The sequence below is a fragment of the Eleutherodactylus coqui genome, chromosome 12, assembly GCF_035609145.1.
Source record: "Eleutherodactylus coqui strain aEleCoq1 chromosome 12, aEleCoq1.hap1, whole genome shotgun sequence".
Lineage (NCBI taxonomy): Eukaryota > Metazoa > Chordata > Amphibia > Anura > Eleutherodactylidae > Eleutherodactylus > Eleutherodactylus coqui.
This window is the reverse complement of record NC_089848.1, coordinates 83,277,174-83,290,427: the sequence shown is the minus strand read 5'-3', so window position 1 is coordinate 83,290,427 and position 13,254 is coordinate 83,277,174. Positions and strand designations below refer to the sequence as shown.

Below are 13,254 nucleotides of genomic sequence, written 5' to 3'. Positions count from 1 at the left end.
AAATTCTTGTACATAGGGGGCAGGATTATAGTAGTTATATTCTTGTGCATAGGGAGCAGTATTATAGTAGTTACATTGTCGTACATGGGGGCCAGTATTATAGTAGTTATTTTCTTGTACATAGGGACAGTATTATAGTAGTTATATTCTTGTAAATAGGAGCAGTATTATAGTAGTTATATTCTTGTACATAAGGAGCAGTATTATAGTAGTTATATTCTTGTACATAGGGGGCAGTATTATAGTAGTTATATTCTTGTACATAGGGGGGCAGTATTATAGTAGTTATATTCTTGTAAATAGGAGGCAGTATAATAGTAGTTATATTCTTGTACATAGGAGCAGTATTATAGTAGTTATATTCTTGTACATAAGGAGCAGTATTATAGTAGTTATATTCTTGTACATAGGGGGCAGTATTATAGAAGTTATATTCTTGTACATAGGAGCAGTATTATAGTAGTTATATTCTTGTATATAGGGGGCAGTATTATAGTAGTTATATTCTTGTACATAGGGGGCAGTATTATAGTAGTTATATTCCTGTACATACAGGGCAGTATTATAGTAGTTATATTCTTGTACATAGGGGCCGTATTATGGTAGTTATATTCTTGTACATAGGGGGCAGTATTATAGTAGTTATATTCTTGTACATAGGGGGCAGTATTATAGTAGTTATATTCTTGTACACAGAGGGCAGTATTATAGTAGTTATATTCTTGTACATAGGAGTAGTATTATAGTAGTTATATTCCTGTACATACAGGGCAGTATTATAGTAGTTATATTCTTGTACATAGGGGGCAGTATTATAGTAGTTATATTCTTGTACATAGGAGGCAGTATTATAGTAGTTATATTCTTGTACATAGGAGGTAGTATTATAGTAGTTATATTCTTGTACATAGGGGGCAGTATTATAGTAGTTATATTATTGCACATAAGGGGTTGTATTATTGTTCTTTATTTGATTTCTGTTGAATAAATGTGATGGATGCTGCTACTTTTTATAGCTCTTTGCATACAATTAATATAGAAACAGAAGACTGATTATCCATCTACCGTAGTCCTACCTTATATTATTTACTGTGTTATTTTTATATTAGGATACATGCCTTATCCCAGACATACTTAATCATCGGCTTGCAGTTCTGATCTTTGAATTCACATCATTTTGGTTCTTTCAAATAAGGCTGCTTTCACACCTGCATTGGGGGTTCTGTTTTCTTGCTCTGTTGGGGGAGCAGTAAAGGGTAATTCCTTGGCTGAATAGATCCATCTTAGGACTATAATGGGGTCCGTTTAGTTTCCATCCAGTTATCTGGCATTTTCTTCCGGTATTATGTGCCAGCTCTATGATGGAACCTCCGAACAGAGGTTCCCAACGCAGATGTGAAAGCAGCCTTGAACAATATTTTCCCACATCTTAAAATCATGTAATCATCAGAATGTTACAGCAAAAAAAGATTAAAAGAAGCTCAGAGCCCAGCTACATAAGCCTGAGGCACAAAAATGACTGCAATCACCAATTTTCTCCCACTCTATAATAGGAACCATTTATTTCTAAGTCATTTCAATTTGCTGATTGTTGGAAGCCCAATCTTTATGCCCCGAGGTTCCCTTTGATCTTCTTAATCAAATGTGATGGATAAAAAAAAGTTTTAAAAAATCCATACTTGATGTATCACGGCAAAGTACATTTCATAATGTAATTTAATTTACTTTAAGTCTTATTACAAATGGAAATTTTAATATCAATCAACCAATAGTTATCACATTAAAATCAAAGAACAAGGCTTCTTTTACCTTCTGCAAACTTAAGTCAAAATCGGTTCATTCTGCATAGGGCAATGACAGGTAGACAATTAATAAAAAATAACAATCTGTCACATTTACAGACCTTGTGGAACATCAAAGTAGCCATAATATGCCATATTGAAGTCATATTTGAAATCTGGTTCAGCCATGTCATGCTCTATAATACTCTGATTTAACTAACTAAATAGATTTAGTTTGAGTACATTATAGCATATGGAATCTGGGAAAGGTGATAACATGCGGTATGTAACTTCAATGTGACCATATCATATTGCCTCATGCAAACCCTACGATGCTGTGTGCAAGCCCAATGTGATTAGCGCATATGTGAAAACACAATAGATGGAATTTATGAAGTCCGACATTTCAAATTCCAGCCTTAATACGATCCTTGCAGACGTACGATGCCCCTAAGGTATGAAGAGGCACATGCCAGCACAGAGCTACTTCAGCTTCTGGTAATAGTACATACGTAAATGTGTTGGCATAGGACAGCGATGCATCATCTTGACAAGACACAGCTGTTTTTTTTAGAAAACAGGAGATAATGTAGATATAAAAAGTCATATTTTCTTTGCACAAGTGAGGCTTGTGCCAAAATTTTCAACTTTGTATGCAACTTTTTTTTTCTATGCCAACTCCAATGCGATCATGTTAAAGGGGTTGTCTCAGTAAAACAATGTATGGAATGCAGCCCGGGCACATCACAAAGTGTGGGGCATTGGAGAATGCATAAGCTCACCCCTGCCTATTCATATCAACTGGATCATTGGAGATAGCTGAGTGCTTGAAATCGTCTATCTCCACTGGACCCAGTGAAGAGAATGAATCAGAGGTGTGCCCTGCACGTACTCTGCTGCCCACATCTCAGAATGTGCCAGGGTTGCATTCCAATAAAGGCTTTGGTAAGACAACTCTTCTCATGGCTAATAGGAAAAGCCTACGACTGATTTCCTGACCACCTAACCAGGTGATATGGAAACAGACAATGTGGCAGTCTTATGCTGTTTCCGTAACTCCCATTCAATTCAATGAGAGTTATGGAAGGCTGACGTCTCGGCCGTTTCCATAGCGCCTGGTGAGGTGGTTGGGAAACGAGTAGCGGGGTTGGCATCTCAAACGCTGAGATGGGAATACGCCTTTAAGTGTAGTGCGCCATGTTAAATAAATCTTCACTTTGATAACGTAATGTTGTATAGAACCTCAATCTGAATATATTATATTGTATGACATTAGTTTGACCATGTTATACTACCTGGTTCTCAAAGTGACCATATCATGGTGTGGTTAAACTAACTATGGGTAGGTCATGTATACAACCACACTACAATTTGATCCCATTATGTAGAATATCACATTCTGATCATGACATTGTTTTGACCACCACATGCTTCCCAGTGTGACTATGTGATGTCGTGTAGAACCCAACTGGGATTAATACTTTTGGAAACATTTTCAGAGCATCTAATATTCCTACTTCTGATCATATTGTTTTGGTTGAACCTATTTATGAACATAATCTTGAACGTAATCGTTTTGTATGGCCTGGAACATCATACAGTAGTTACTCGTTGTTTTGAAAGCTGACAGTAGGTATGAAATAGTTAGCAAATTCATACGCATGTAATTATTGTGCCTTGCTATGTAGAACCTCGGTGGTGCCATCCTGACCTACCTTCATTCATTGTGTGGAACCTTAGCGAGATCTTACAGTCGTTCTGCAATTGACTTGTGTCTGAGCATGAAATCGGGATTGTGCTCTTCACCGTCATCCTGTATTCTCTTCCATCTTCGGAAATGCTGAAGGATTCTGGATGCAGCTGTGAGAAGGATCTAGACAGAATGAGTCTATTGGCTGTTTGTTTGCTGAATGTTTGCAGACGGATTAACGGTTCATCTCATCCCAAAAATATAGACAAAAATTATGCATTTTGTTTCTTCTCCATGATTTACATAGCGATCATATATTCCACAACATTGTGCACACATCGAGGCATATTTTCTCAGGCCCAATGCCCACGGACGAATTATGGCTGCGGAATTTACGGCCAGGCACCCGCCGTGAATTCAGCAGCAATGTCCGTCCATAGACATGCTATGATAAAAGATTCTCCCCTGCCCAGGAATGGATATCAGCTGCGATTTTCCGCTTGTGGGGAAGAACCGCAGCATGTTCTAATTTGTGCGGAAAATTGCACGGATGGCTTCCATTGCATTTAATGGAAGACGTCCATCCCATGATACTTCTGCTGTGAGAACTGCGGGAAATCGCGTCACAGCCCAGCGCGCCATGCGCTGCACTGCGCATGCGCGCTTGCTCGCCTACTGAGACACTCGCCGCGGATCTGGACAGTTGAGTATAGTGTCTGTGAGGCGCGCCAGGTCTGATTCCGCTGCGATATTTCACAGGCTGAATCCGACCAAGCCGTGGGCATGAGGCTTAGACTGGCATTTCAAAAGCCAGTCTAAATGCAGCATGCACTGGTGTAAATACAACAAATGTAGTAAGAGGCGCAAGCTTCTTAATACATTTATTGCATCGGGCGGCAAACTGAATCTAACTACAATCAGTAAGAGAAACAAAATAATCTTTTATGTGACTGAGAGCAATAACATTTTGTTCTATTAACTAACACTGTACCAAACTTTTTTCTTTTTAGACTGAAATCTACACAGACTACGAGCTAGCATAGGTTTCAACTATTATTTATCCCAGTTTCTGGCGTAAATTATAGTAAATCTGATGGACTATGCCCATTAAGACTAGGCCCAATACACTTTTTGAAAAAGTACCAGGTCAGTATAAATGATCAAAAACGTGTGATTGTGGCACTAGTGCCACAATTTCAACTATTTGATGCCACACTTCTGGTGCAAGCCAGATAGTACCGTACGTATGCCATAAATGTATCCACTCTTGCTCCGTGACTCTACAGGAGCGTAGAATCTAAGCGCCCTACCATAGGAACAGTGACATAAAGTTCAATCTCTCCTGAAATCATTAACCTGTAGCATGTTTTTGGGAAAAGGAATGATACCCTTAAATATGAAGAAATTCCACTGAACAAATGTTATGCCGTGCTATGACTTGATTGAGAGAAGTCACCAACAAGTCCAGAAGAAGGAATGCTATCTCAAGCATGTAATCTACTTAAGAACAAAGGCTATTTCGGAAAGTGTATTTACCGTAATAACAGGTCATAAAAGATTAGTTTACAATTTACCTTAATGCCAGCAAAAAATTCTTTGCTCTCCAGAGTGAGACTGTGAACATCTGGTTGTTCGAAGTTAAAGCTGGAGACACTACAGTATATCTGTGGGATAAAAACAATGACAAAATTAGGTAGGACAGAGGAATGTTTAAGATGAGATATGGATCAAACACAGACAATGAATGAAAAACCGCAACAAGATCTTAAAGGGGTTGTCCCGCGCCGAAACGGGTTTTTTTTTTTTTCATCCCCCCCCCCCCCCCCCGTTCGCCGCGAGACAACCCCGATGCAGGGGTTAAAAAAGAACACCGGAGAGCGCTTACCTGAATCCCCGCGCTCCGGTGACTTCTTACTTACCTGATGAAGATGGCCGCGGGGATCTTCTCACTCGGTGGACCGCAGGGCTTCTGTGCGGTCCATTGCCGATTCCAGCCTCCTGATTGGCTGGAATCGGCACGTGACGGGGCGGAGCTACACGGAGCCGGCATCCAGCACGAGCAGCCCCATTGAAAAAAGAAGAAGACCGGGACTGCGCAAGCGCGGCTAATTTGGCCATTAGACGGCGAAAATTAGTCGGCTCCATGGAAACGAGGACGCTAGCAACGGAGCAGGTAAGTGAAAAACTTCTTATAACTTCTGTATGGCTCATAATTAATGCACGATGTACATTACAAAGTGCATTAATATGGCCATACAGAAGTGTATAGACCCACTTGCTGCCGCGGGACAACCCCTTTAAGATGTAATGAGGTGGATTTTTAAGGACAGGAAAAGTCTTAAACTCTTGATACATTTAAAGTTTCATGTACTGTAGGCAAAGATATCTGAAAAGACTTCATATGACAATGGCATCCTTAATCAAACAAAGCCGATCTTCCAGTACAACCCCAAGTGACCCTTAGACCAGTTTCACATGGCCAATAATCCACACAAGAGCGCGGGAGCCTACAATATGGCCGTATATTTTTTTTTCACCTGGGACAGAAGAGCCCGCTGTTTGTTTCCTTCTCCAACTCCTACCAGAACCCTTGAGCCAATTTTTTTTATGGCTGTAACACCTGATCCCTTCACTGTTCTGCTAGATCAAACTTAGTTTGCCATAACTTTTTATGGTGATCTACACTGGTTTCAGTAGACTCGTGGAGGCTCTGAGTCTTGCAGCCATAACATAGACATCTGGAACCAGCCATATTATAAGAAGATCCACCATTTGGTACAGACAATTACAACTGGAAGGATTGAAGAGGGGGGTTGGAGAACCAGTAAGATAGATGAAAAAAGTCCAATAAGCAAAGAGCATATCACCGAGAAGCCTAAGGATCCAAAAAGATGACAGAAAATTCTAGAGAAGCCTTAACCCCTTGAGTGGCACGCCCGGAAATTTTCCGGGACGAGCTCCACTGCTCATAGCGATACTGCCCGGAAGATTTCCGGGCTATGTATCACTATGGGAGCTGCAGAGCACAATGCCACAAGCTGTGACAGTGTGCTCTGCCTGCACATACCCACACAGAGCAGTGCAAGGGCTTTGAAAAACCAGCAGAAGATATTGCCGATATGTCGGCAACCTCCTGCTTTGTTTACAGGTTGCCATAGAGACCATCGGCTTGTCAGAAGCAAGCCGATGGTCTCTGTGGCAGGGAGAGCTGGTTGTTAGCTGTCAGAGGACAGCTAGGTACCTGCTCTTACAGCAGAGATCAGAGAAAACCTCCGATCTCTGCTGTGTTAACCCTTTACATGCTGCAGTCTATGTGACTGCAGCATGTAAAGGGTTGTCACTGCAGCATGTAAAGGGCTGTCACCATCGGACCCCCGGAATGTGATCAGGGGTCCTGATGGGTCCCTGTGGAAGTCCCCTATAGGGACAAAAAAAAAAATAAAAAAATAAAAAAAATAAAAAAAAAAAGTAAAAAAATTATTAAAAAAATAAAAAAAACACTTGTCTCCCTTTACTTTGTAAAAAATCAAAAATACAATCACACATGTGGTATCCATGCGTCTAATGACCCAGAGAAGGAAGTTAATACATTATTTAACCCCTTAATGACATGGCCCCTTTTTTTCTTTTTTCCCCATTTCTTTTTTTCCTCCCCCCTGTTTAAAAAATCACAACTTGTCCCGCAAAAAACAAGCCCTCATATGGCCATGTCAATGGAAAAATGAAAAAGTTATGGCTCTTGAGACGCAACTGCAAAACTAGTTGAAATTCAATGATTAGACCATTTTAAAAAACCTGCCCTGGTGGGCACGACAGGGTGATAGGAAACCTGCCACTCAAGGGGTTAATTCATAAGGGCAATTTTGATTTGATAGCAAATAATATAATTTCAATTTTGAAGAATTAAAAAGATGAGAAACATTCTAAAGCAAAAGTTGACAAATAGCCTTGACCTAAAATGATATAGAAGAAATTCAAGAGAAATAATATTCTTACTCGGTCTCCAAGTCGGACATTTATGCCATCCAGCTCAATGACAGAAAATGGTTGCACTAGAGCTTCTTGTCTAAGTTCTTCCTTCTCTCCACCACTTGATATTCTAGACCATCTTACAATGAATCCCAGGGAGCTGTTTGAAGAAGAAGCCTCAAAGGAACACTTGAGCTGGATACCGGTGCCAACCATTTCCGGCACAATTTCGGGGGTAGTTGGAGTTTCAGGTAGTAGACGTTGTGAATTTGATTCACCTATCGATTAAGGATGCAATTCAAAAAAATGATAGTCCAAAAAAATTCCCATAAAAATTCCATTAAGATGGCTCAATATGAACATTCGCCATACTTACTTGTGCATACACCATTGACTTCTATCTCTCCATCATCACACTGGGATCGGGATTCTGCAACCACTGGAACAAAACAGTTATGAAAGTCGAGTAATTCTGCAATTATAATAAAAACTTAGCAAAAATGTATCCCTTAAAGAGTAACTCCACTTTTTAAAAATGTTTAACATGTCAGAGCTACATGTCAAAAGTTTTACTCATGGGAGGTCTGGGAGCTAAGACCCTCACTGATCACTAAAACGTGGGGGCTGGTGTTCCTTCGGCTGTCTTTGTTGCCTGTTGCCTCTTCACAGCAGTTGAAGACAGACACATAGACTTGTATAGAGCTGAGGGGAAACGAAGGCAGCCGAAGCATCATAGTGCTCGGATCAGCACTGCAGCCCCCTTGTTTCAGTGATCAGCGGGGGTCTCAGCAACGGGACATGTAGTGATTAAAATCTGACATACTGCTCTGACATGTTAAAAGTTGTTAAAAGTGCAGTTATTCTTTAAAATCATTCTTCACTGGAAGATATAACTTTTATATGATGCGCAAATGGAGACTTATCTTATGCTTTATGGGAAAAATATCATTTTCCTCTGTAATCTATGGCAAAAGTATAAAAGCTGGTAAATTTAAATGGGTATTCCAGTTCCAAGAAGTTATCCCCTATCCCGTGGATAGGGGATAACTAATTGATCAGTGGGGGTCCAACTGCTGAAACTCCCACTGATCATGAGAATGGGGTCAATCAGTCACCAAATGAAGGAAGCGCAGGTCAGGCAGTGTGGGAAGCACTAATCGGGCAGACATACTGTGCTCCATTCATTTCAATAAGAGCGACGAAAACTCCTGAGTGCTTGACTTCTAGATTAACACAACTACAGCCATGCAGGACTGAAGCTACTGATCAATCCTGGAAAGTCATACATTTCCAGTCTCATCTCCATCCACCCACCCAATTGTGCTCTTTGCTCAATCTTTTTATCTACTGAGTCCCATCTGCAGGACTTATCCCATGCTGCATGCATCACAGCCACAAACCGCTAAGATTACTCCTAATTAGTGTTGAAAGAACCGAACCAGTAGAACCCTATTTTGGGTCGAACTTTATGTGTCACAAACTCTACACAACTATAATGTGTATGATCTATGTAGGATTATGACTAGAGATGAGCGAGCATCCAAATGCTCGGGTCTGCGTTATTTGAGTTGAGCTTTTTGTAAAATTCGAGAGCTCTAATCGAGTAACGAACCCAATTGACTACAATGGGAGACTCGAGCATTTTTGTATGTGGGACGCCAGGACCTGAGCTTTTTTTTTTTCTTGGTCGGTCTCGGTGTCGGTCTCTCTCTCTCTCTCTCTCTCTCTCTCTCTCTCTCTCTCTCCCTCTCCCTCTCCCTCTCCCCTGCCTCCCAGACAAAAAATTTGGGGGAAGGGGTCAAAACAGGCACGTCACAGCAGGGAGGAGCCAAAAACTGGGGCGGGGTCGAACATGGCTTGATGCTCGTTCGAGTAACGAGCACTATCGAGAACGCTAATACTCGAATGAGCATCAAGCTTGACAGAGTACGTTCGCTCAACTCTAATTATTACTAATGGAGCATTAATGATAAAGTTGATGGCAGGGGGACATAGTCCCCAAACCCAACAGTGTAAAATACTCACTATGCCCCATTCTAACTCTTCTCCTGTGTCCCTTTGTAAGTTATTATTCTTCATGGGGTTACCGATGACATAGCCTGTATACCCAAAGCAAGCAGGTCTTCGGGGACAATAATGTATCTACTATGCCACCCAACATTTTTCCTTATCAACAGTAGAAGGACTTACCGTCTGCACAGTAGCCCATACAACCTTGAGTAGGCTGCAACAAATATACAAAAAAGTCCCCGCAATTTCTGACTGTCACTGGGATGCGGAAAAGGCAGCAATCCTTGGTGTTACTGAAGAAAAACTGCCATGTGGCGCAAGCTGTGAGTTGCCTCAACTCCCCTGGACCTGGGAGAGACTCTGATTCCCTTAAAGACAACCAAACAGGAGCTTGTGTCCCACAATGATTCATCTGTCGGGGAAAACAAACTAGAGTAAATATGTGGAACGTCTTCAATGTACTAAATACATCATATTACTTAGAGATTGTCCTAGACTTTTCTGCAGTGTTTGTTGACTGAGTTGGCACCTGTCATTACTGCCATCACTCCCCATGGTGGCTTAAAGGGGTTGTCCCGCGGCAGCAAGTGGGTCTATACACTTCTGTATGGCCATAATAATGCACTTTGTAATATACATTGTGCATTAATTATGAGCCATACAGAAGTTATAAAAAGTTTTTTACTTACCTGCTCCGTTGCTAGCGTCCTCGTTCCCATGGAGCCGACTAATTTTCGCCCTCCGATGGCCAAATTAGCCGCGCTTGCGCAGTCCGGGTCTTCTGCAGTCTTCTATGGAGCCGCTCGTGCCAGAGAGCGGCTCCGTGTAGCTCCGCCCCGTCACGTGCCGATTCCAGCCAATCAGGAGGCTGGAATCGGCAATGGACCTGCACAGAAGAGCTGCGGTCCACGGAGACAGAGGATCCCGGCGGCCATCTTCAGCGGTAAGTATTGAAGTCACCGGAGCGCGGGGATTAAGGTAAGCGCTCCGGTAAACTTTCTTTACTTCCCTGCATCGGGGTTGTCTCGCGCCGAACGGGGGGGGGGGTTGAAAAAAAAAAAACCCGTCTCGGCGCGGGACAACCCCTTTAAGTGTGGATTCATCCTGAAGGCTTTCTATTATAATTGGATTTTATATAAAGTATATTACTTTTCTATGAATGTCCAAAATATTTGATAATTCAGACTAACATCTTTCAGCTTCTTATAGGACCAGCTAAAGGAAGTGATGACAACTACAGTGATAGCTGATGATCCGGAGAATGAAGGGCATGTACTGATTCTCCCTGCACAGTTACATTCCCTGACATGTGCTATACAGGAAACTATAAGATAGCCCCACTCACATGAGCTGTGTTACAGGACTCTAGATTCACAGGGGAGAAATGCTACAGCAGAAGAGAACTCTGTCATACAGACTGCCATTTTCCTTCTTATGTACTATACGGTGTCCTATTGATCTAAATGTATTACATATTATTAATGTAATTGGAATAGATAATTTAAGAATATTTCATGAATCATAATGGCTACAAATACTGGTAAACAGTCATATACTATTAAATAACTATAAAAGTGCATATAAGAAAGAGCAATAAAATTGTAGAATAATTTAAAATTAGATGTACAAATATAGCATATACTGCATTCTTCTATTCTTGTCCATATATAAATTGTACATATGGGGCAGTATTATAGTAGTTATATTCTTGTACATAGGAGGCAGTATTATAGTAGTTATATTCCTGTACATAGGGGGCAGTATTATAGTAGTTATATTCTTGTACATAGGAGCAGTATTATAGTAGTTATATTCTTGTACATAGGAGGTAGTATTATAGTAGTTATATTCTTGTACATAGGAGGTAGTATTATAGTAGTTATATTCTTGTACATAGGAACAATATTATAGTAGTTATATTCTTGTACTGAGGAGGCAGTATTAGGGCTTAGTCACACGGGCGTTTATTGCCGCGATTTGCGCATGCGCATGCGTCCGGCGACTTTTTAAAACCATTGCTTTGCAATGGTATCGGACACATGAGCGCTTTTTATGCGCTCGTCCGATAAATTAGAGAACAGAAATCGCAGATCGCACCTATCTGCGATCTGCGATTCCTGTTCTCTTCTCTATATGCGCTCAACGGGGCCGGCGGCAGCAGCGCCGACCCCATTGAGAACATACAGAAGACAAATCATTCTTCTCTGCCACGGCAATACAGCCGCTCCATTGAAAGCAATGGGCTGCCGGCGTGCGCGGGATGAATTGTCGGTAAGGGGTTAAATATATAACCCCTTACCTGCAATGCATCCTTAAATGTGAAAAAATAAAAAAAAATGATGTACTCACCAGCTCCCGGCAGCTGGAGATCCGGCGGTCGGCCTGCAGTGGGTGTGAAGGGGTGTGACTCAGACTGGCCCCTGATTGGCTCAGCCTGAGCCAATCAGAGGCTGATCTCAGTCACACCCATTCATAAATTCATGAATGGGTGTGACTGAGACTTGCTTCTGATTGGCTCAGCGCTGAGCCAATCAGGGGCAAGCCTGAGTCACACCTCCTTCACACCCACTGCAGGCCGACCGCCGGGATCTCCAGCTGCCGGGAGCAGGTGAGTACATCCTTTTTTTTTATTTTTTCACATTTAAGGATGCATTGCAGGTAAGGGGTTATATATTTAACCCCTTCCCGACAATTCATCCCACACTCGCCCGCAGCGCTTGCATTCAATGGAGCCGCTGTATTGCCGGCTCCATTGAATGCAATGCGCTGGACAGCTCCGGCCCGTTTCTAATGAAACGCGGCTAGGAGCAGATTTTCGGGCGATTTTTGGGCCGATTTTTCGGCGCCGGTCACGCGATTTGCGCATGCGCATCCGTCATGCGATGCGCAAATCGCGTGAAAAAACGCCCGTGTGACTAAGGCCTTATAGTAGTTATATTCTTGTACATAGGGAGCAGTATTATAGTAGTTATATTCTTGTACATAGGAGGCAGTATTATAGTAGTTATATTCTTGTACATAGGAACAATATTATAGTAGTTATATTCTTGTACTGAGGAGGCAGTATTATAGTAGTTATATTCTTGTACATAGGGAGCAGTATTATAGTAGTTATATTCTTGTACATAGGAGGCAGTATTATAGTAGTTATATTCTTGTACATAGGAACAATATTATAGTAGTTATATTCTTGTACTGAGGAGGCAGTATTATAGTAGTTATATTCTTGTACATAGGGAGCAGTATTATAGTAGTTATATTCTTGTACATAGGAGGCAGTATTATAGTAGTTATATTCTTGTACATAGGAGGCAGTATTATAGTAGTTATATTCTTGTGCATAGGGGCAGTATTATAGTAGTTATATTCTTGTACATAGGGGTCAGTATTATAATAGTTATATTCTTGTACATAGGTGAGAAAGTATTATAGTAGTTATATTCTTGTACATAGGGAGCAGTATTATAGTAGTTATATTCTTGTACATAGGATGCAGTATAATAGTAGTTATATTCTTGTACATAGTGGGCAGTATTATAGTAGTTATATTCTTGTACATAGGGGGCAGTATTATAGTAGTTATATTCTTGTACATAGGGGAGGCAGTATTATAGTAGTTATATTCCGGTACATAGGGGCAGTATTATAGTAGTTATATTCTTGTACATAGGGGGCAGTATTATGGTAGTTATATTCTTGTACATAGGAGGCAGTATTATAGTAGTTATATTCTGGTACATAGGGGGCAGTATTATAGTTGTTATATTCTTGTACATAGGGGGCAGTATTATATTAGTTATATTC

The 13,254-nt window shown here is 41.1% G+C and overlaps 1 protein-coding gene across 2 annotated transcripts in view; it reads right to left on the bottom strand.

Moving 5' to 3' along the window:
• The window catches only part of VWDE (von Willebrand factor D and EGF domains), a 109,004-nt gene that overhangs the window by 57,276 nt on the left and 38,474 nt on the right, over nt 1-13,254 (bottom strand). For both annotated transcript variants that reach the window (XM_066585507.1, XM_066585508.1), the window contains 5 exons: nt 9,631-9,862; nt 7,817-7,879; nt 7,468-7,718; nt 5,046-5,135; nt 3,497-3,641 (listed from right to left, as the gene is read on the bottom strand). In XM_066585507.1, the coding sequence (XP_066441604.1) occupies nt 3,497-3,641; nt 5,046-5,135; nt 7,468-7,718; nt 7,817-7,879; nt 9,631-9,862 (781 nt within the window). The remainder of the gene's footprint in view (nt 1-3,496; nt 3,642-5,045; nt 5,136-7,467; nt 7,719-7,816; nt 7,880-9,630; nt 9,863-13,254) is intronic.